Genomic DNA, 22,125 nt, shown 5'->3' with positions numbered 1-22,125 from the left:
AATGATTGCATTTTCCAATGTTCTGAGGTTACATTACATTATATATTAAATCTGTCTTGCATACAGTATAAACTGCATAATAATGAGGTATATAAACCGCATAATACTTCCAAAAAAACCTGTGATATATTTTGTGTAAAGTTAAAATTTTTGTTTTACCAATCAGTCATTATGAACTAATAAGAATTCAGTAAGAGAATATTTCCTTAAATGTACACACAGGAAAACATTCCCCCGCCACAAGTGATTGTAGACAGAGATAGTCAGGGAAGTCTACAAATCTGCAGCTGAGTTGTTTCAAATACTTGAGTATTCCAATACTGAGTTCATTATCATTTGTTGCAAGTCACAAGAGTTTGGTATGCAGCCAAAACTTAACATCCTGTTTTCCGATATGAAAATGTCACAGTAAGTGACAACAGGCTCACAAAGATACAAAGCTATTTAAGCAGTATAGAAACAATTGACAACGTAGATTCTGAATGCTGGAGGTTCATTTTTCACCTCACTTCACTTTATGACGCTATAATAGCTTGAGGTCGTTTCTTGCTCTCTCTTCAATGATGTTTCACGTTTAGGAGGCTGCTCATATTCTTCCAGCTCACTGAATGATTCTCCAAAGCTGGGGGTGGAAGGAGGAGTATTTTGATTTGTTCATTCATGTGGATGCAGGAGCATCCTGTAGTTTTTACCATCGAGAAATATAAAATGGAAACAAATATTTGATATGGGACATATTGGAAAGATTTGTCTGTACTTTATTTTAAGCATCTAGCTCTGTTAGCAATAGGTGAGTATGTTATTATTTATGTTTTTGTCAGCCAGGAGTTTGATATTTTGATAGTTATGAGTCTGCAATAAAATTCCAACCATAACATGCATACAGTTTGTTGCATGAGGGTGGACTGTTGTTCAGAAAGGGTGCAAATTTCCACTGAAAGGATTGGGAAAGCCATTATATCATACCCCTCTAACTCTCCAATTTTGTTTTGATTACTTTGTACAGTTACACACAAACCATTCTAGTCACTTTTTCAGCATTCGTACTCTTTTTAGTTCCTCCTCCTTCTCAACCGTTCTTCAATATTTTCCAGTTTTTCTCTTTGTCCTTTCTGACATCCCTTGCCACTTTTGCTTTCCTCTCTCTTGGTACTTCCCATCTCCATGCCATATTAATTTGAACCCTCCCCTGGAATACTAGTTACTCTCCCAGTGAGAACAGTGGTCCCAGCCCTGTTGAGATGAAGCCCATCCATCCTGTGCAGACTATTACTGTCCCACGACTGGTTTTAATGTCCCAAGAATTTGAACCTTTCCCTGCTACACCATCTCTCCAACCACACATTTACCTCCCTTATCTTATTATTCCTATGTTGACTAGTGCATGGGGCACTGGGAGTAGTCCTAAAATCATTGCCCTGAGGTTGTGAAAGGCGCCATATAAATGCAAGTCTTTCTTTTTTCTTTTATTTCTTTCTCCAAAATCTTTGGTACCAGCTCCATTATATCTTTTAACCTTGCACCATTGGAGACTGAGTTGCAGCTATAAAAGTACCTATCTATTCCCCCAACTATAGAATCCTCTATTATGAGTGCATTTCTGCAATTTACTTCTGTCTTTGGCAGCCACTTGCTCCACAGTGCTGTGGTTTTGCTCGTATTTGCCTTCTTCCGAGTTGTCATTGCCACGAGTACTGAATACCTTTTTGTCAATTCAATATTCTCAGGCAATCCCTGCACTGCCTCCTATTACCTCTTCCTACATCAATGGATGGTCACCCACTTGCCTTCCGTAACTTGCTCGGCCTCGACGATCATCTCCGGAAGGTGCCTTCGGTGTTTGTGGTGGAGAGTTGCCAGCTGTTCCTCAAGTTAAACTTTGAGTTTAAGTGCAAGCAGTCAGAAACACTTCCTACAGAAGTGGTTATCTCAGGCATGTGAAGCAACCAAGACCGCCTACATTGTATAGACACCACACATCACAGGCTTCAGCTGCTCCCCATGCTAAACTAAATGGTTTACTCTTAAAAGTTTAATAAAAACAAACACAACAAATTAGTGATTTTACTGCTCAAATGTAACTTTAGGCCAACTACGTCTCGAGGCTTAATTCCCTCTAAAGCTTCACTCCTGCTGAGGCTCTACACTCTCCATTGGTCTCTTGCTGTTTAAAACTAATTCTCACAAGTAAACACAAATTTAAACTGTCTCAATCTGCAAATTAGTCCAACTGCCACTGGAAAAAACAATTCATTAGAGACCAGCTATTTACACCACAATATATAATTAACCTATTGCCAGATTAAACCACCCCACTGGTAAGGCACTAAATAAGCCAGTTCCTAATGTTGAACAGATAAAATTAAGTAAATTTAAGTCAAAATATAATAAAATAAATGAGTAAAAATGTCACTACTTTTGCCCTAATCATACCCTCTGAGACTAAAATCTGGTCTCTTGCTACTCAAGACTCCTCTTTCTGATCAAGACTCTTCATAATCATAAGCCTTCAGCCCTGGTAACATTCTGGTAAATCTATTCTGCACCTTTTCCATTACTTTATTTCCTTATAATGTTGTGCCAAAAACTGTATACACAGTACTCCATTGTGGTCTAACTAAGATCTTGTACAAATTCAACATTACCTTCTTCCTTTTGTATTCTCTGCCTCTAGAGACAATAAGAAGAATTCTGTTTGCATTTTAATGGTCTAATCTACTTCTACTTCTGCTGCCACTTGCAGCTCAATTGTTCCCTGTGAGTACGGGCTGGGAGCCTGCGACAAATATGACGGTCAGTTGAGTCACCTTTAGGTGAGTGATGGAGAATGGAATGTTCTATTCTGTACTGTTTAAAATCTTTGGCAGAAATTCATTTGAACATTCTGCTCCGACTGGCAGTTCCTCCACTCTCCACCTTCTATGTTTTTCTCTGCCTGCTTTTTTTCCCTAAAAAAGCTGTCTGTCTCCTCTTTATGTAAGCACCTGATTCAGCTCCCAATGGTGTCATGTGACTTATTCTGAAGGGCACTATCTGTTACTGAGCCTGTGAACAGGTATTGCGAGAGAAACTGGTTTGAAGCATGCTTATGACAGACACATTCAATGAAGATTAAATTGTAGACGAATGGATATCTAGGAGTTACTAATCGGTAATGATTAAATCAACATAAGAACATTAGAAATAGGATCAGGAGTAGGCCATACGGCCCCTTGAGCCTGCTCCGCCATTCAATCAGATCATGGCTGATCTTCAACCTCAACTCCACTTTCCTGCCCGATCCCCATATCCCTTGATCCCCCTAGAATCCAAAAATCTATCTATCTCAGCCTTGAATATACTTCAGTCAATCAAATCAAAGAGCTTAGATGACATCCGAAGCCACAAGAACAAAGCTTGGGCAGTTTATAACAGCCAGCTGAACTTTCTGCTATCAGTTATTGTTTGTAATATGTGCAGCATCGTATCTTATTTCTGTTTCATTTAGTTTTTGGTCAGTTATTTTTTAGTTATAAACAGCTGTTGGTGTCATGTGCCCCGAAGTTCAATTACAATTTGTCACATGCAACAATGTTCATTGCTGCAGGTTACCAAGAATGCTGCCAAATTTACTACATAAGGAAATAATATATTTAATATAGATGTTTTGATGGCACAGCTCATTGGTGCACCAGGACACTGTACCATTGAGTGGTGAGGCACATGTTCAATTCTTCCGCTCTGCTCAGAACCTTGTGTCAGCTGCAGTGTCATGGGGAGACACCAGACAGATGGGAGACCCTTCCCCTAAAGGCTTCACATGCTTTTTATACCCTATCAGGAGTTCACCAGATGTAGTGAAGGGTTAGCGGAGAGGTGATATCACCAGATGGCGTCTGTTACTTACACATTATAATTTTACATTATCGTTAAATTTTGTGTGAAAAGGTACTGTCCCCCCCAGGTAAAAGCAGTGTAAAGATACTGGATTTGTCCTGAGGAGCTGGCCCCAATATGTTCCTCTGTGTATTAGTTATAATGGGCTCGATTTTACCAGACCGGCGGGTTGGGTTTCGGGAGCGTGGTCAACACGCTCGGTGAAATTAGTGGGTTGCCCGCGCGATCGTAGCAGGCAACACACTAATAGAAATCAATTACCTGCTCCTCCGGGGTCCGCGATGCTGGTCTGCGCGTCGGGCGGGCTGCGCATGCGCAGTAAGATCTGTCAGCTGGAGGCGCTCTATTTAAAGGGGCAGTCCTCCACTGACAGATGCTGCAACCAATGGAACAAATTACAGCATGGAGCAGCCCAGGGGGAAGGCTGCTCCAAGTTTAATGATGCCTCACCCCAGGTATCATCAGATGGGGTGAGGAGGAGGGCGAAGACAGAGATCTTGCACCCGGCGGGCGGGAGGAAGCGGCCAGCCTCTGCCACCAAGAAGGCCTGGCTCGAGGTGGCAGAGGGGGTCACCTGCGCAACCAACATATCGCCCACCTGCATACAGTGCAGGAGGCGCTGCAATGACCTCAGTAGGTCAGCCACAGTGAGAACACGAAGTCTTTCCCCTACACTCCATCTGCCACAACACTGCCCCAACCCCACATCTCCTTCGGCACCGCCAACACTACTCTGTCACATCACCCCTCATACCCACTCAAACCCCATCCTCATCTTACCTCCACCTACTCACCTCGCCAGTACTCATCCTGCCACTAACACGCGACCCAATCCTCATACAATCTCATGGCTCTATCCCATACTCACCCTCTCGTGCATCTCCCTCACGGCCAGCCTCACTCAACCTGCCACCACCTGTGCTGCAGCCACAGGGCATGCATCACATATGTGCAGTAGGCAGCGTAAGGCAAATGTTTCGTGAGCATGAAGGGGGTGCACAAGGGTGTCGGAGGGTTTGCCATGGGTGTTACCTATATTGAATTTCAGAGCAACAAACAGCACACATTATATTGGCACCACCACTGCCATGTCTCCGCGAATCCTGTCTGTTGTGTCCAAGAATGCCCGCTCCTGGGTATCACTATGAGGACCCACCACTGATGCCACCCATCGTGTTACTGCAGAGTAGGTGCAGGTGTATTTGCAGGGCTCTTCCGCGCAGACGACTGAGAGACATCCGAGGTGTAGCCGGCTGCACCCTGGAAGGATGCGGAGGAGAAGTTGTGGAGGGCAGTGGTGACTTTGACAGCGACAGGTAAGCAGTTGGTGCTGGGGCCAGCCAGGAGCAGCTCGGCATGAAAGAGCCTGCAGGTGTCCACGACTACATGTCGAGCGAATCTGCGCCTCCGTGTGCACTGCTGCTCGGAGAGGTCCGGGGAGCTGCGCCTCGGTCTGTGGACCCTGTGGCGAGGGTAGTGCCCTCTGCGATGCGTCTCTCTCTGCGGTAGCCCTCCCTCCTGCTGTGCAGGTGGGCGTGCAACAACACCGTGTTGGGGGGCTCCACGTCTCTGCGGCGGACGGCGTGGACTGCGAGGCTGCTGGGGCTGGTCATGCTGTTCATCCTCCGAGGGTGTCCACGCACCACCCATCTGGCAGGTGTTGGTCTGAGGGGTTGTGCAGGGTAGGTGGGTGGTTCCTCGGACTGGGGCTGCAGTTTCGTGTCGGTCTGTCCTCTGGCTTGGCGGGGGGTGGTGGGGGGCAGGGGTTGCCCTATGTGACGCGGTGGCCTCCTGCGTGGGTGAGGGCTCTCCCCCGTGGGGTGCACCTTGGCACCTGCCACAGGCTGCTCGCTGCAACACGCCTGGTTGGAGAGAGACTGTTTCCCCCAGTGTGTGAAACACTCTGCGATGCAGGTGAAATCCCACACTTCCTCTTTTGACAGCTGATTCAGCTCATTAACTGACCTCAACAAGCAAGGTAAGTACTCTCAAGTGGAACCCCGCTGGCTTTAATTGCCTGCAGGATTCCCACCAGCGGGGGCCACGCACGCAGCCCCGCACGTCATCGGGGAACCCGGAAGTGGTCGGGATCACGACGCGATCCGGTCACGTGACCGGATATCGGGATTTTCGGGGCCCTCCCGCTGGAAACCCGCAGGAAACCCGACCCTAAAATCGAGCCCAATGAATCTGTGAACTCATGTACAAACAACGCATTTTTGGATTCTTCTAATGCATAGAGGAAAATATTCTCTACCCTGCCAGTTCTAGCAATCGTTGTTATTTTACGGTAATGTGATTGACAATGCAGGCATAAAGTGGTAGCTTTATGCTATTAGTCACTCTTTAGTATGGCTCAAAGGAAGCTACAGTGTGGATGCAGTGCACAAGGTAATTACCCAAATATCATTCGAAATTTGATTTTCTACAAAGCGCATGCAAAAAGGTGCCTTCACATTTTTTAAGTTCCAGGCAGACAGAACTCCATTCACATTGCCTGGCTCCTGGCAGGCTGGAGAGAGCTGTCTGCATGCCTCAATACAGGAGTAGGCAGAGCACCCTCCCAGTAGTTAAACATTTTAATGTTTAGAAAGTGGAGAGGGAAGAGGGATGAATTGTTGTTCTCTAAACATTTAAATTGAAATTAGATGGGTTCACAATGGACTTCCTGAGTACTTTGTAAACCAGGTTTAACACCACACTGGAATTACACTCTACGCGATGTCAAATGGAAATGGTATGAAACTAGCCCTTGGAGGAATTTCACTCCACTTCTCTCTGGGCCCTTAATTCCAGATTTAAACTTCCAATTTGCCTAATTTAAAAAATATACAAAGCAGTCATACTTAATTTTCACCTTCAGTTAAATTAGTTTATATTAGTTTATTATAAAGCAGTTAAAATACTACTTATCCCCTGGCAGTAATGGAGATGGGATTAGTAATTATGAGGTCAATTTAAAATGTGAAGTAGAGGAAGGGGAAATATTTGCAAATTGTGTTACTGTTACTATGATTCATAGAAAAATAAGAAATTCAAATGGCAATAGATATTTTCACTTTTTTGTGTTCCTTACTAGTCAATCTAATCCATTACATGCATGCACATATACACAGATACATGTTCATTCTCATGCCTATATCCAGGTCCATCACAAGTTCACATAATCAACCCATTGACATTCAAATATCCATCATACACTCTTACCATACATTTAACATATGTTTTTCACATGTTATCTGGCAAGTCCAACCTCACTTTGTTGTCAAGTTTGTCAGTTTCATTGTCACCTTAGATTTGATATTCTTGGGAAAGTTCACGGGTTTGTTGATACTTACCAGTTGTATCTGAGAAATATCGTGAACGTATTTAAAGAAAAGTAGGCTGAAAACGTGTATGACATTACCTAACAATAACATAAATATGTAGAATTATAAAATTATTGGGAATCGATAAGAATGATATATAATACTGTGTGCAGCAATAAGATAATTAGAATGCTAAACTACTTAAATTTCAAAGCTCATTCTGTTATTCCAGTGGGAATCCAACAATGTTTGCAGATAAGCAGTCACGATAGCTATTTGATGAATGAGACACACAGATGGAAAAAGATCTGGGAAATGTTTAGTTTATTAGCTGTCACTCTGCAAAAAACAAGCACAACAGATGGCAATGTCTGAAGAGAATTGCAAGGAATATAAAAAGGAAAGGCAGCATAAAACTCACTGAACATTAGGCATTCAGTTTAGCAGCAAAACAACAGTAAATTAATCCTTCAGTGACCAAGGAGTAAATTTCCGTGGGGGTTCTCCGATTGTTCAAAGTAACTTTGGTGGAAGACCTGGGGCTCGATATTAGCACCCGCTAGCGGGAGAGCTCTGAAAATCGGGGATTCCCGGGGCAGGGCGGGAGCCCGGCTCCAAGCCGCCCACTTCCGGATTTCCCTCAGACGCGCTGACGTGTGCGCGCAGCCCCCGCATGTGGGACTCCCGCAGGCAATTAAAGCCGGCGGGGTGCCACTTAAAGTATTTAGGTATTTGAGGTCGTTTAGAGACCTGGGGCTCGATAGTGCCAGGGCTGCGGGTTCACGGCGGGGGGGGGGCTGGGGGAAACACTCCCAGTTCAAATGGGCGTGTTGCAGCCATCAGCCTGTGACAGCTGCAAAGATTCATTTGACAGGTGGTGGGGGGGGGAGACCCTCACTCATTGCAGGAGGCCACTCTGTCACTTTGGACAAAGTTTGGCCTCCACCACCCTCCTCCTAACAATAAAATTCACCAACTTGCACACTTACCCCGGTGTCCAGACACATGTACCTACCTTGCGGACCCCCTCAGATGTACATCTTCCGGATGGGGGCCACCGTAGCTGCAGTCGTGACCTCCTCGGGGGACGAACAACTTCACCAGTCTCGCCGGCCACGCCGTCCACCTCTGACACGTGGAGCTCCACAACACAGTGCTGTGACACATCCACCTGCACAGCAGGAGGGAGGGCAACTGCAGAGAGAGATGCGTCGCAGAGGGCACTACCCTCACCTCAGGGTCCACAGACCGAGGCTCAGCTTCCTGGACCTCTCTGAGCAGCAGTGCACACGGAGGCTCGGAGTCACTCGACATGTAGTCGTGCACATCTGCAGCCTCCTTCATGCCGAGCTGCTCCCGGCTGGCCCAAGCACCATCTTCTTACCTGTCGCTGTCAAAGTCACCACTGCCCTGAACAACTTCTCCTCCGCATCCTTCCAGGGTGCCACCGGGGACATCGCCGACGTCTCTCAGTCGTCTGCACAAAAGAGCCCTTCAAATACACCTACACCCACTCTGCAGTGACACAATGGGTGGCATCAGTTGTGGGTCTTCATTGTGATCCTCAGGAAAGGGCATTATTGCACAAACCAGACAAGATTCGCAAAGACGTGGCAGTAGTGGTGACAATATAATATGTGATGTGAGTTGCTCAGAAATTAAATGTAAGTAAAAACCATGACAAACCCTCAAACACCCTTGTGCATCCCCTTCATGCTCACTACACATTTGCCTTACGCTGCCTACTGCACATATGTGATGCATTCCCTGTGGCTGCAGCACAGGTGGTGGCAGGTTGAGTGAGGCTGACCGTGAAAGAGATGCATGAGAGGGTGAGTATGAGATAGATCCATGAGATTGTATGAGGATTGGGTTGAGTGGTAGTGGCGGGATGAGTACTGGCGAGGTGAGTAAGTGCAGGTAAGATGAGGATGAGGTTTGAGTGGGTGTGAGGGGTGATGTGACAGAGTAGTGTTGGCAGTGCAGAAGGAGGTGTGGGGTGGGGGCAGTGATGTGGCAGACGGAGTGTAGGGGAATGAGTAAGTGTACTCACTTTGGCTGACCTACTTAGGTCATTGGAGCGCCTCCTGCACTGTATGCAGGTGGGCGATATGTTGGTGGTGCTGGTGACCTCCTCTGCCACCTTGAGCCAGGCCTTCTTGGTGGCAGAGGCAGGCCGCTTCTTCCCGCCCGCCGGGGGGAAGATCTCTGTCCTCCTCCTCCTCCTCACCCCATCCAATGATACCTGGAGTGAGGCATCATTAACCTGGGAGCAGCCTTCCCCCTGGGCTGCTCCATTCTGTAATTTTTCCTATTTGTTGCAGCATCTGTCAGTGGAGGACTGCCCCTTTAAATAGAGCTCCTCCAGCTGACAGACGTTACTGCGCATGCGCAGTCCGCCCGACGCGCAGCTCAGCAGCGGGGAACCCGGAAGACCAGGTAAGTGGATCCAATCAGCCTGCGATTGCGCACGGGGCAGACTGATTTCACTGGGCGCGTTACCCACACACCCAATCGCCCCCCTGCCGCGAACCCGCCGCCCTGGTAATATCGAGCCCCTGGGGTTTCTGTGGATCCTCCATCGAAGTAACAGCAGATAATCGAGAGAGTGGAGAGTGAACCCCCCATCCCATGGAACTTCAACCCCTAAGTTTTCTACATACCATTCTAAACGCGCACAGTGTTCTTCATTGAATTTATTGTAATGTCAAATCCTGTTAACTTCTAATCATAAAGGTGCAGCTAATGTTTATTTAATATAATTTGGAGTGAAATAACAGACTTTAAATACACTGAAGCAACTGAGAAATGAAACTGTTCATTTTTCTTTGACTGTTGTCACATTCATATGAGGCAATGATTACCAACAGCCCTTCACCCTCTGTACAACGTAGAGTGTTATGGGGGGGGTAATTTTAACCTAACCTTATGATTTAGGTGTTAGCCATGGCTCAGTGGTAGCACTCTCACCTCTGAGTCAACAGGTTGTGGGTTCAAGCCCCACTCTTAAGAGACTTGAGCACAAAATCCAGGCTGACACTCCAGTATACTACTGAGGGAGTGCTGCACTGTTGAAGGTGCCATCTTTCTGATGAGACATTAAACCAAGGTCCTGTCTTCCCTCTCAGGTGGACGTAAAAGATTCCATGGCACTATTTTGAAGACGAGCAGGGGAGTTCTCCCTGGTGTCCTGGCCAATATTTATCCCTCAACCAACATAATTAAAATGGAATTTAAAATAAATTTGTTGGACTATAACTTGGTGTTGTAAAATTGTTTACAAACATAATTAAAAGATTTACCTGAGGAAGGAGGAAGCCTCCGAAAGCTTGTGAAGTTAAAATAAAATTGCTGGACTATAACTTGGTGTTGTAAAATTGTTTACAATAATTAAAAGCAGATGATCTAGTCATGATCGCATTGCTGTTTGTGGGAGCTTGCTGTGTGCAAATTGGCTGCCAAGTTTTCTAGATTACAACAGTTTCTACACTTCAAAAATACTTCATTGGCTGTAAAGGGCTTTGAGGTCGTGATAGGCGCTATATAAATGCAAGCCGTTTTTTTGTTTAACTTGCCAGGCGAGTTTGGGTCAGATGCCCATTTTACACTCTGCTTGATTTTACTCTTAGTAAAATGGGTGGCAGATCCGAACCCGCCCACTAACTCAGCTGGTGTGTTAGGTTAAAATTATCCCCATGGATTCTGCCTTATTTATTTTATCTCCCAAAAGGGGAAAATAGCTGCAGGTAAATTTTTAAGAGAAGATGGAATTAATATTCTCTGTTGCAACTCCAGGATATTATTCTAACGTGTTAATGTACGTTATTATTATAATGCTTTGTCTGGTTTTCTTCTGCAGATGACAGTCCCGTACAAGATTCAAGAGCGCTTGGTAGAATATTTTCATAAGAGACTGTTAGCTAAGGTTGAAGCTCATGGAATTGACGGCAAATTATTGACCTGGTTCGGAAATTGGTTGAGTGGCAGGAGACAGAGAGTAGGGATAATGGGCAGGTACCCAAATTGGCAGGATGTGACAAGTGGTGTCCCACAGGGATCTTTGATGGGGCCTCAACTATTCACTGTATTTATTAACGACTTAGATGATGGGGTCGAGAGCCACACATCCAAGTTTGCCGATGACGCAAAGATAGGCAGCATTGTAAGCAGTGTAGATGGAAGCACAAAATTACAGAGAGATATTAATAGATTAAGTAAATGGGCAAAACTGTGGCAAATGGATTTCAACGTAGGCAAGTGTGAGGTTATCCACTTTGGACCTAAAAAAGGATAGATTAGAGTACTTTCTAAATGATGAAAAACTCAAAACAGTGGAGGTCCAATGAGACTTAGGGGTCCATGTACATAGATCATTAAAATGTCACGGACAGGTAGAAAAAAAATCAAAAAGCCTAATGGAATGCTGGCCTTTATATCTAGATGACTAGAATACAAGGGGGTAAAAGTTATGCTACAGCTATACAAAGCCCTGGTTAGACCACACCTGGAGTACTGTGTTCAGTTCTGGGCACCGCAACTTAGGAAGGATATATTGGCCTTGGAGGGAGTGAAGCGTAGATTTACTAGAATGATACCTGGACTCCAAGGGTTAAATTATGAGGAGAGATTGCACAAAATAGGGTTGTATTTAGGGTGGAATTTAGAAGAATTAGGGGAGAATTTAGAAGATTAAGGGGTGATTTGATCGAAGTTTTCAAGATATTAAGGGGAACTGATAGGGTAGATAGAGAGAGACTATTTCCGCTGGTTGGGGAGTCTCAGACTAGGGGACATAACCTAAAAATTAGAGCCAGGACTTTCAGGAATGAAATTAGGAAACACTTCTACACGCAAAGAGTGGTCGAAGTTTGGAACTCTCCTCCGTAATCAGCAGTTGATGCTAGCTCAACTGTTAATTTTAAATCTGAGATTGATAGACTTTTGTTAACCAAAGATATTAAGGGATATGGGGCTAAGACGGGTATATGGAGTTCGGTCACAGATCAGCCATGATCTCCTTGAAAGGCAGAACAAGCTCGAGGGGCTAAATGGCCTATTCCTGTTCCTATTTTCCTGTGTTCCTATCTGCATCCCTGCTTTGCCTTATAACTCTAAATTTTTTTCATAACCAAATCTCTGCCAAGCTTCTTTTTAAAGTAACTAATTAATGTAGCATTAATTACTCCTGGTGAGAGTTTATTCTGCATATCCACTACTGAGTGGGGCATGGGAAGTGATACACTGAATAAGTTCTGATTTTATTTCCAAACCCAGCTACCTGTATCAGTGTTTTAAATGTAGAAATGTGTGTGTATATATCAACCATATTCCTGATTAGTTTGCATGAATTCTGAAAGGGAATGCAATACTTGTTTCGAGCTGCCTCATTTAAATCTTGGAAAATAATGTACAATTCAATTGTCCCATCACTTGGTTCAGTCTTTTGGCCTGTTATCGTTTATTTAAGGTACGTTATACCACGGATACTAGTCAGAGACCAGTATCCACAGAGTGTAATGTGCAGCTGAGTAGACTTGAATTACACCACCGGCTGCTTCTCGCCCAGTGGCAAGGGAGCATTGTGCATTCACGCACAGTGGTTTGCTCCTCAGGCTGGCACTTGTTCATGACATTTTTAAGAGGGTGAGAATGTCAGCTTTCTCCTAGCATTGAAACGTTGAAAATTTAGTTTAATAAATTGGCCAGAAAGTCCAATTAAGTTATCATATGGTACACAAAACTTTTGGGACTTTATGCCCTTCTTACTCTGGATGTTTCAGTTTCCGTATTTTAGAATACTCTCATTGGTGACACTTAGCTCCCCACAACCTTAAAAGTATGTCCACTGACACTGATATCTGGGTACGTTATGAAAGCAGGCCCAGGATAACAAACAGAAAACCTTTTTCAGATTTGCTTTCGCTACTGGATCTATCCTGTGACTACATAGAATCTGCCTCATGCCTTTGAGAAATGGCAAAATATCACAAATATCAGACGTTATTTTAGGTTTAACTGTCAAATGAAGGTATCGTACAATAGATGAACAAGAAAATAAATAACAATATAATGTATATATTTGCAGTAAATGTTAGACTATGCTAATCTTCGCAGATGAGAAAAATAATGAATGGTTCTTAACTATATATTTTATAATTGAAAGAAAGAAAGACTGGCATTTATATATCGCCTTTCACAATCTCAGCACACCCCAAAGAACTTTATAGCCAAGTACCTTTTGAAGTGTAGTCACTGTTGAATAACTGAAATTGTTGAATAACTGAGGCTCATAAATACTTCCCAAACAGACAATGAGGCTCATACATTTGAATAACTGTCAGCTGAGTTCAAAAAGGGTGCCAGTCATGTACATAACTGAACTAATCACACGGTTCGCTTTTTTTAGAACTGTGTGGCTCGGCTGCTCCCTCAAGCCAACAGTCTCCGAGACAACCAAACCGAGGTTCTCACCACATTATAATGAATTAGGCTGGAGACATGGGGCATGATTTTAGCTTGGAGCCGGGAACCCAGTGAATCAGTAGATATTCGTGTGGGAAACCCAGAAGCCAAATGAGTGCGTCGCAATCTGTGATCACAATTCATTTGAAGGTAAGTATGTGTGCTCCTGGGTTTCCCACGCGCCAGGCAGCCAGATTGACAGGATGACTGCCTGTCGGAAGTGAAAGGAGCCGCGAATCGGAGAGGGGGGGGGATGAGAGAGCTTGTGGGCCGCTGAAGAAATCGGAGAGGTGGGGGGGACGTGGACCACATTGGCTGAGCCTTGGAGAAGATTGGGGTGTCCAGCATCGGGTGGGGGGCCCTTCGGTGGGGGGGGGGCAGTCCAGCATTGAGAGGGTGGGGCCAGCCGATCGCGGGAGTCCGATCATGCCAGGTGAGCTTATTGGGCCTGGATGAAGCACTCCTGCTCCTCTGGGCCCAGAAGCAGTGCAATAAAGGCACTCACCTCATGGATCCGGCCCTTCCCACCTGCATTCGCCTGACGTGAATCAAAAACGATGTGGAACCTGAACAGGTAAGGTTAAATTTGTTTGACATTTCTAATGCACAAAAAAAATCAAGTATCGTAATGAGTTACATTGCCCCTTTTAAGTATCGGCCTACCGGCTTTAAGGGGGATCGGGACTTCCAGGCTTCTGTTGTGCGCACGCATCCAAACGCACCTGGGTTAAACCCGGAAGTGGGCGGGTTGGAGCCGGGATGCGGTTCCACTCCAAAAATCAACTATTTTTACTGCCCACCCGCTCCCAACCCACCCGTTCTTGAGGGTTAAAATTACCCCCATGATTTGGAATGCGGCTGTCTTTTAATCCCTTATGTATTATGATGTCATCGGAGTCCGATCTGCATATTATAGAGAATCCCGCCGGCTTTTTAAGTTGCAGTCGACCAGATCGGGGTGGGAAGAGAGTGGATAAGTACCCCCCCCCCCCACCATTCCATTTTAACTGGTTTCCGCCAGGCGCAAGGAGTTAAAATCAACCCCATTGAGTGGTTAATATGACCATTGGAATGGTGGCACTTCGAGCATGATTAGGATCTTATTTTAACGCGGAGGCAAAATCTGAAGCTAGATTTTTTTTTGAATAATATATACTTTTGAACCTCATTACTATAGTCAAGCACATGCTGATCATAGCAAGGGTGCTGTCTCTAATTTTCTGTGTAATGGAGAGATACAAGTGACTGCACTGGTACTTATAATTATTTGGATTCAATGCTACACCATATGGCAGTTATTAAAGATTTTATTGAAGTCAATGATCTGAGCTAGCAGTTCAATGGGGTGCTGTTTGATTTAGTTGTTGTAATGTTCATAAAACTACAAGGAGCATAAGGGTCCAAAGTTTTACTAGTTTAACTTTATGAGGACTTATTGTCCTAGGTACCTAGCAAAAATAATAGTTTCTCTTACAGTCTCTGCAGCGATATTCATTATAATTCTGAGTTTGAATACAGTAAAGAAAGAAGTGCTTTGTTGGTACTTGGAAAGTAAATAGATTTAATATCCAAGACAAGTTTGAAGAACCCCTGGCAGTATTCTCATGAGAAGATGAGACATTGGAGTTAATATTTTGATCAGATTTGCTCAATTTTGGGGCATAAATCAGGTGAATGAGATTGGGAAGATGGGGCAGAGATCGTTACCCTGGATCTCCGCCCGCTTTACAATGCGTGTACATTTATGTGGACAGAGAATGCTGGTATCAGAAGTGCCAGCCTGAAACAGGTGGGAGCTTCTTTTGAATTTTAAAATCATTCCCTGCCCATTGTCCTGCATGAAACTTCCTGACCGAATGCTCAATCAACATTAGAGAATGGTAAGTATGTGGAAGTTCATTTAAAAGACACAGTAAAACTCAGTTAAGCTTTCTTAAGACATTTCTTGACCATTTTTTTCCATTTTCTTTTTGTTCTTCTTCTACTTTTTAAAATTCATTCTTGGGATGTGGGCGTCGCTAGCAAGGCCAGCATTTATTACTCATCCCTAGTTGCCCTTGAGAAGGTGGTGGTGGGCCTTCTTTTTGAATCACTGCAGTCCATGTGGTGAAGGTACTCCTACACTGCTGTTAGGTGGGGAGTTCCAAGATTTTAACCCAGCAACGATGAAGGAATGTCCCTTGCTGTTTGTGGTATATATTAATGATTTGGACTTGACTGTAGGGGGCATGATTGGCACATTTGCAGACGACACAAAAATTGGCCGTGTAGTTGATAGTGAAGACGATAGCTTGAGACTCCAAGAAGATATCAATGGGTTGGTGGAGTGGGCGGAAAAGTGGCAAATGGAGTTCAACCCAGAGAAGTGTGAGGTAATGCACTTAGGGAGGGCAAACAGTAAAAGGGAATACGCAGTAAAGGGGAATATATTGAGAGGGGTAGAGGAAGTGAGAGTCCTTGGAGTGCATGTGCACAGGTCCCTGAAGGTGGCAGTACAGGTAGATAAGGTTGCGAAGAAGGCATACGGAATGTTCTCCGTTATTAGCCGAGGTATTGAATACAAAAGTAGGGATGTAATGATGGAACTGTATAAAATGTTGGTAAGGTCACAGCTGGAATATTGTGCGCAGTTCTGGTCACCACATTACAGGAAGGACGTAATTGCTCTGGAGAGAGTGCAGAGAAGATTTACAAGAATGTTGCCAGGGCTTGAAAATTGCAGCTATGAAGAGAGATTGGATAGGCTGGGGTTGTTTTCCTTGGAGCAGAGGAGGCTGAGGGGTGACTTGATTGAGGTGTACAAAATTATGAGGGGCCCAGATAGAGTAGACAGGAAGTACCTGTTTCCCCTAGCGGAGAGTTCAAGAACTAGAGGACATGGATTTAAGCTGATTGGCGGAAGGATTAGAGGGGACATGAGGAATAAAATTTTTACCCAGAGGGTGGTGGGTGTATGGAATTCGCTGCCTGAATTGGTGGTTGAGGCAGGGACCCTCAACTCTTTTAAAAAGTACCTGGACCTGCACCTAAAGTGCTGTAAGCTGCAGGGCTACGGACCGGGTGCTGGAAGGTGGGATTAGAATAGGCACCTGATTGTTCTTCGAGCCGGCGCAGACATGGTGGGCCAAATGGCCCCCTTATGTGCTCTATCTTTTCTATGGTTCTATGGTGATTCATTTCCAAGTCAGGATGGGGTGTGAGTTGGAGGGGAACGTGCAGGTGGTGTTGTTCCCATGTGCCTGCTGCTCTTGTCCTTCTAGTTGGTAGAGTTTGCGGGTTTGGGAGGTGCTGTCGAAGAAGCCTTAGTGAGTTGCTGCAGTGCATCCTTTAGATTGTACACACTTCAGCCACGGTGCGCCGGTGGTGAAGGGAGTGGCCATTTAAGGTGGTGGATGGGCTGCGATCAAGCGGGCTGCTTTGTCCTGGATGGTATTGGGCTTCTTGAATGTTGTTGCAACTGCACCCATCCAGGCAAGTGGAGCGTATTCCATTACACTCCTGACTTGTACCTTGTAGGCATTGGCACCTCTTTTTTTTTGTCACCAGCACCATTACGATTTCTAGAGGGAATTCTCTTTATTTGAGCTTTTTGGAGGAAGAAGAGAACAGTCAACGGAGGGATGCCAAGCTGAACAGGCTGCAGCAGAGTTGTTCTGTGCCCACCCGCTGGAACCTTCACACCCACACCTACAGACTGATACCTTACTGGATGCTCCTATTCCCAAAGCAAGCTGTAAAGTAGACTAAATGGCACTACCAAGATACGCGAATGTCTGACCAATTCTAATGCTGGATGCTTCCTCAGAAGCATTCCAGCCCCGATATAGAATGCTTTCAGTGGTACTGCTTGAAAGAATGTTAATGAGGCCTTGACCAGATGCAGCATACTTGGGAAGCGAGGCATGTGTTGAGCACCCAACATGGTGGTGGTGGGGAGGGGGGAGGACAAGAAAGGAAAGTTGAATTTACAAGTATTTTGATCAGACTTGTGAACGATTTTAGTTGTAAGGCTTTTATTTTCCTTAAGTTTTCCTGCTGTTAGCTCCTCCACCTTCAAAGTTGGTTCTTGAAACCAATTTTATTCCTGCAGCCCTTTGAGCTTTGGTGCTTTGGGTTTGTTTGCAATTATGTAAGAACTAAAACTGAAGTACTTGTTACATTCAGAGGAATAATAAACCCAAGTACATGTGCTACAGGCAGCAAACCACTTCACTTGAAAAATTCCAAAAATATAATCCCAGTGAGCCTCATCCTCTTCATATTCTCATATAAATGACATGTATTAGTAATGTTTGAAAGTTTTGTGAGACTTTCACTGTCAGGTTGAAAGTAGCTCCAATTACGGATTGTAATTTGCACTAATAAAACAGATGGAAGCACCACCACGTTCTTTGCTGCCTTTTAGAACTAACAAACCTCTTCAACCCACACTAGAGTACATTCAGTCTGAACTGACACTCGGCAGTTTAGGTATTAAAGGTGTTTTTTTTATGCTGCTCATGGGGTGTCAGTAGTGTTATTTTTGAACCTTTTAGAACACACAAAAAATATAGACAAAAGCGGAATTTAAACACTACTACGCAGTAGAAGCTTTACGTAATATTGGTCGAGAATATACATTTAAGTGATGTGACTATTTTCTGTATTAATCATAATCATAAAATTGTCAAGCAATTTAAATTAAATGTACCTCTTCATATACTTCATTTTTGTAATTCTGAAATAAATACAAATGCAATATGGCAGTTATTGTGTTTTCTGTGTAGAATTTGAGACCACTGGCCGATTATCTCATTTGCCTTTTTCTTCTCTGCCTTTGTAGATACGTTGTCAGTGCCTCGATGGTCCCCACAGATTCCCCGCAGAGATCTGGGGAATTCAATAAAACACAGGTACGGCGTAGTGAATCATAAATTATGAAAATGTCACTCCAATTAGATCATCAACGAGCCTTAACCACAAGCAAAGCAGCAATAGTTGCAGTAACAAATCAATCAAACTAAGTATTACAGCTTTAAATTGTTCTTTAGTTTCTTAAAGGTGAAAAGGAAATGAACTGTGAACCTTAAGAAATTTGAATGGCACCAAAACTCGGAACACCAGAGAGATCCCACTGGTGATGCCAACTTGCTGAACTTTCACAAATGACTTTCACAAATAAGACTGATTAACTTTGAGCACTGCCCACGTGATTAAGTTATGAGGGAGATTTACATCATTGAAGGAGCTTACCAGATTCTGTTTAATTTACAGACACACAAATGTATGCAAGTCTTTTTCTTTCTCTCTGCCTTTCTTTATTTCTGTCTAGTTTTCTCCCACTAGTTCTATTTCTCCTCATTTTTGCTTCTAAATTATGGTCTCTACTTCTCTCTTTTAAGCTCTTTCTCTGTCTTTTTTTACTTCCTAATTTCTTTCGCTATATTTTAGACTCATTCTCTCTCCATTTCTTTTGCCTTCCTTTGTCTCTTTCTACTATCCAAGTTGTCTTTCTTTCACTCTCTATTTCAAAACTCAGGCCATTCTGCCTGTTCTCTTTGATTGACCTTAACCCCAATCTCAGAAGAGCACCTCCTACTCCACCATGTGACATTTCTATGTCCCATACCAGCCATCTTTATGACCTCTGAATGATATTTCCAACTAGTGCCAACTTCTCCCTGGCAAATAATTCATAATCTAAGCACCCTACTGCTACACTGGCATATTTGATGTAAAGAATAGCTGGCCTGAAGTAACAGATTTTATCCATTCATAATGTAGAACTTCAGGCCAGCCATTGCTTATATGGAGAGGATAGACAGATTAAGTTGTAAATTTCAACTTCTTGCACTTCAGAATGAAACGGCTCCCACGAGCTAAACGAAACAGCTCAGCCATGTATTGCTACAATACTATGATGGTATACCTTCTGTTGGTTTGTGAAAGCCTGTTTCAGAAGCTGCTAGGCAGACAATATGTGCCAAAAGACTTTTACTGTCAGTGTGTTCACCCACAGCACTACTTTGCTCAACAGATTCAGATTCTGGGCGAATAAAAACAGAAAATTCAGGAAAAACTCAGCAGGTCAGGCAGCATCTGTGGAGAGAGAAACAGAGTTAATGTTTCAGGTTGATGACATTTCATCAGGCAGCATCTGTGGAGAGAGAAACAGAGTTAATGTTTCAGGTTGATGACCTTTCATTGTGATGAAAGGGCATCGGCCTGAAATATTGGCCCTGATACATACGGGGAAGCAGGGAGAGAGCGGGAGGGGCTGACAGCGGCCGGGAAACCCGGAAATATTGGGAAGGTGGCAGCCCTGCCAAATTTCACGGCAGGACCTCTTTAGAGTTCTTTTACTCTGTTTCCTGCCCGGTAGCTAGCCAGGTTGAGAGGCTGACCCCTGCCAGCCGAGAAAACCCGCTGTAGACGGCAGCAGACAGGGACCGAAGAATAGGGAGGAAGAGATTGGATGGCGGGAAGGAAGAGATCAGATGGCGGGGAAGAAGAGATCGGATGACGGGGGGGGGAAAGATCGGATTGCGGGGAGGAAGAGATCGGATGGCGGGGAGGAAGAGATCGGATGACGGGAAGGAAGAGATCGGATGGCAGGGAGGGAGCGATCAGATGGAGGAGAGGAAGTGTTCGGATGGTGGGGAGGAGAGATCGGATGGCGGGGAAGAAGAGATTGGATCGAGTTAGAACATCTGCAGTAGCTTGTGTTTCAGGTTCTGGGGCAGTCAGTTTGGGTAAGGATGATAATGTCAGGGGCGACCCGTCCTTCATCCCCCAAAATCTGCAACTACTAGGGATTTTTTTACGTGCTGTCGTCTCAGTCCAGAAAGCTCATCTGTTCTTTTAAAATAATTAAGTGTTGCAGGACACATCTCAGCTGGCAGTTCATACGGCTGGCTATGACCCTAGCTTTCTGTTTTCCCACTGTCACCAACTATATTAGGAATCTTACAACACCAGGTTATAGTCCAACAAATTTATTTTAAAATCATAATCTCCGAAAGCTTGTGATTTTAAAATAAATTTGTTGGACTATAACCTGGTGTTGTAAGATTCCTTACATTTGTCCACCCCAGTCCATCACCGGCATCTCCACATCAGACCAACTATATTAACAGCCGTTGCTGTTACTTTTCCTAGATAAGAGCTTGTTACGTACTTAAGAATGAAGAAACTTACAATATCAATGCTAGATTGGCCAAATTTCTTTACAAACAATCTCACCTCACCTAACCCAAAGGAAATCTTCACCCAAATAAGTTATGTAAAAGAAAATTTGAAATGTTTTTTGCATTCTGTAGCCATTGGTATAAAACAATATGATGAGCCGTTACTACACTGTGGGGCAGGAGTGGTAATGATTTTACCAGCAAGTCAGGGTCAAACATTCTTTTACCAGGAACAGTAAAATCTTTCTAACAACAAATATCTCATAATGTTATACTCCTTCAACCACTGCCAAATCAATCCACCCAAAACATGGCCAAGGTATTAGAGCTAGTAACTGATTTTCTTTGACAAGAGAGGAAAAACTAGATTTATTTTTTGAAACATACTTCATGTGCAGAATTTTGTTTTCTAGAAATGTACCTCGTCATTCATTGCTCATTTACCAGGACAGATAGTAATCCTCTGAAGTGTGATGCTCTCACGTTATTGAATAAAGCTATTCCAGACTTTGCTGACTTTGTGCTAAATCAGTCAGTAAAATGATTAGGTTGTCCATGCTGTTTGGATGGGACTTAATTTTCAATTGTTTTCTATAAAATTATTTTGAAAGAAAGATATCTTCTCCAATAACACAGAGCCTCCTTCATTTTAGCTTCGTAATGGGTTAGTAAATTTGTAGTTTAACTGTAATATGTTAAACCATTCGCCATTATTCTAGTGACAAAATAAATGGAAAAACCTTTGTGTTAACTCAGTTCTGTCAGACAACATCACTCATATTCTGTTAACCTCTGACCCTCAAGGCCTTTAATAAAGGCACTGACTTAATAAATATGTTGAACTTCACTGTCATGCAGATTGTCCAGATTAATCTTCCAAAGTTTGAGTTTTACTTGTGTTACTTTATTTGTTTCTCTTTTTATTCTGGTCTTCTAAATGTCTAACAACAATGCATAAGATGCAGTACATATTGTATGTGTGTTGTGTTAAATGGTTTTACATTTGTTTTCCTATTTTTTCCTGTTATCCCAGTGACGTCTGCTGGGATATGCTTCCGCAGTCAGCACTGGCCCTCTGATACCTTACCTAATTTGGTGATTTTACATGTGTGAGTCTTGATAGTGAGTTGTTGGGCTGTTTAACTTTGGGAGCCACCACAGCTGACATCTGCGCAAGTTCATGCACCTACATTTCCAGTCCATGGATAATAATCCTGAGTTGCAGTCTTGGTAATTATTCTCTTAGTAACTCAGGGATGCTGAGGACTGTAGCACCTCACTACCACTCCTCACTGAGACACTGAGACTGGCAA

The 22,125-nt window shown here is 43.9% G+C and overlaps 1 protein-coding gene across 1 annotated transcript in view; it reads left to right on the top strand.

Annotated features, from left to right (window-relative positions):
* ksr2 (kinase suppressor of ras 2) overlaps positions 1–22,125 on the top strand; it is a 330,233-nt gene that overhangs the window by 193,293 nt on the left and 114,815 nt on the right. The window contains exon 6 of the mRNA XM_068005691.1: positions 18,469–18,538. Coding sequence (XP_067861792.1) covers positions 18,469–18,538 — 70 coding nt within the window. The remainder of the gene's footprint in view (positions 1–18,468; positions 18,539–22,125) is intronic.

Source organism: Heptranchias perlo, chromosome 25, assembly GCF_035084215.1.
Source record: "Heptranchias perlo isolate sHepPer1 chromosome 25, sHepPer1.hap1, whole genome shotgun sequence".
In the NCBI taxonomy this organism is placed as follows: Eukaryota; Metazoa; Chordata; class Chondrichthyes; order Hexanchiformes; family Hexanchidae; genus Heptranchias; species Heptranchias perlo.
The sequence above is the reverse complement of the archived record's forward strand: the minus strand, read 5'-3'. Positions and strand labels throughout refer to the sequence as shown.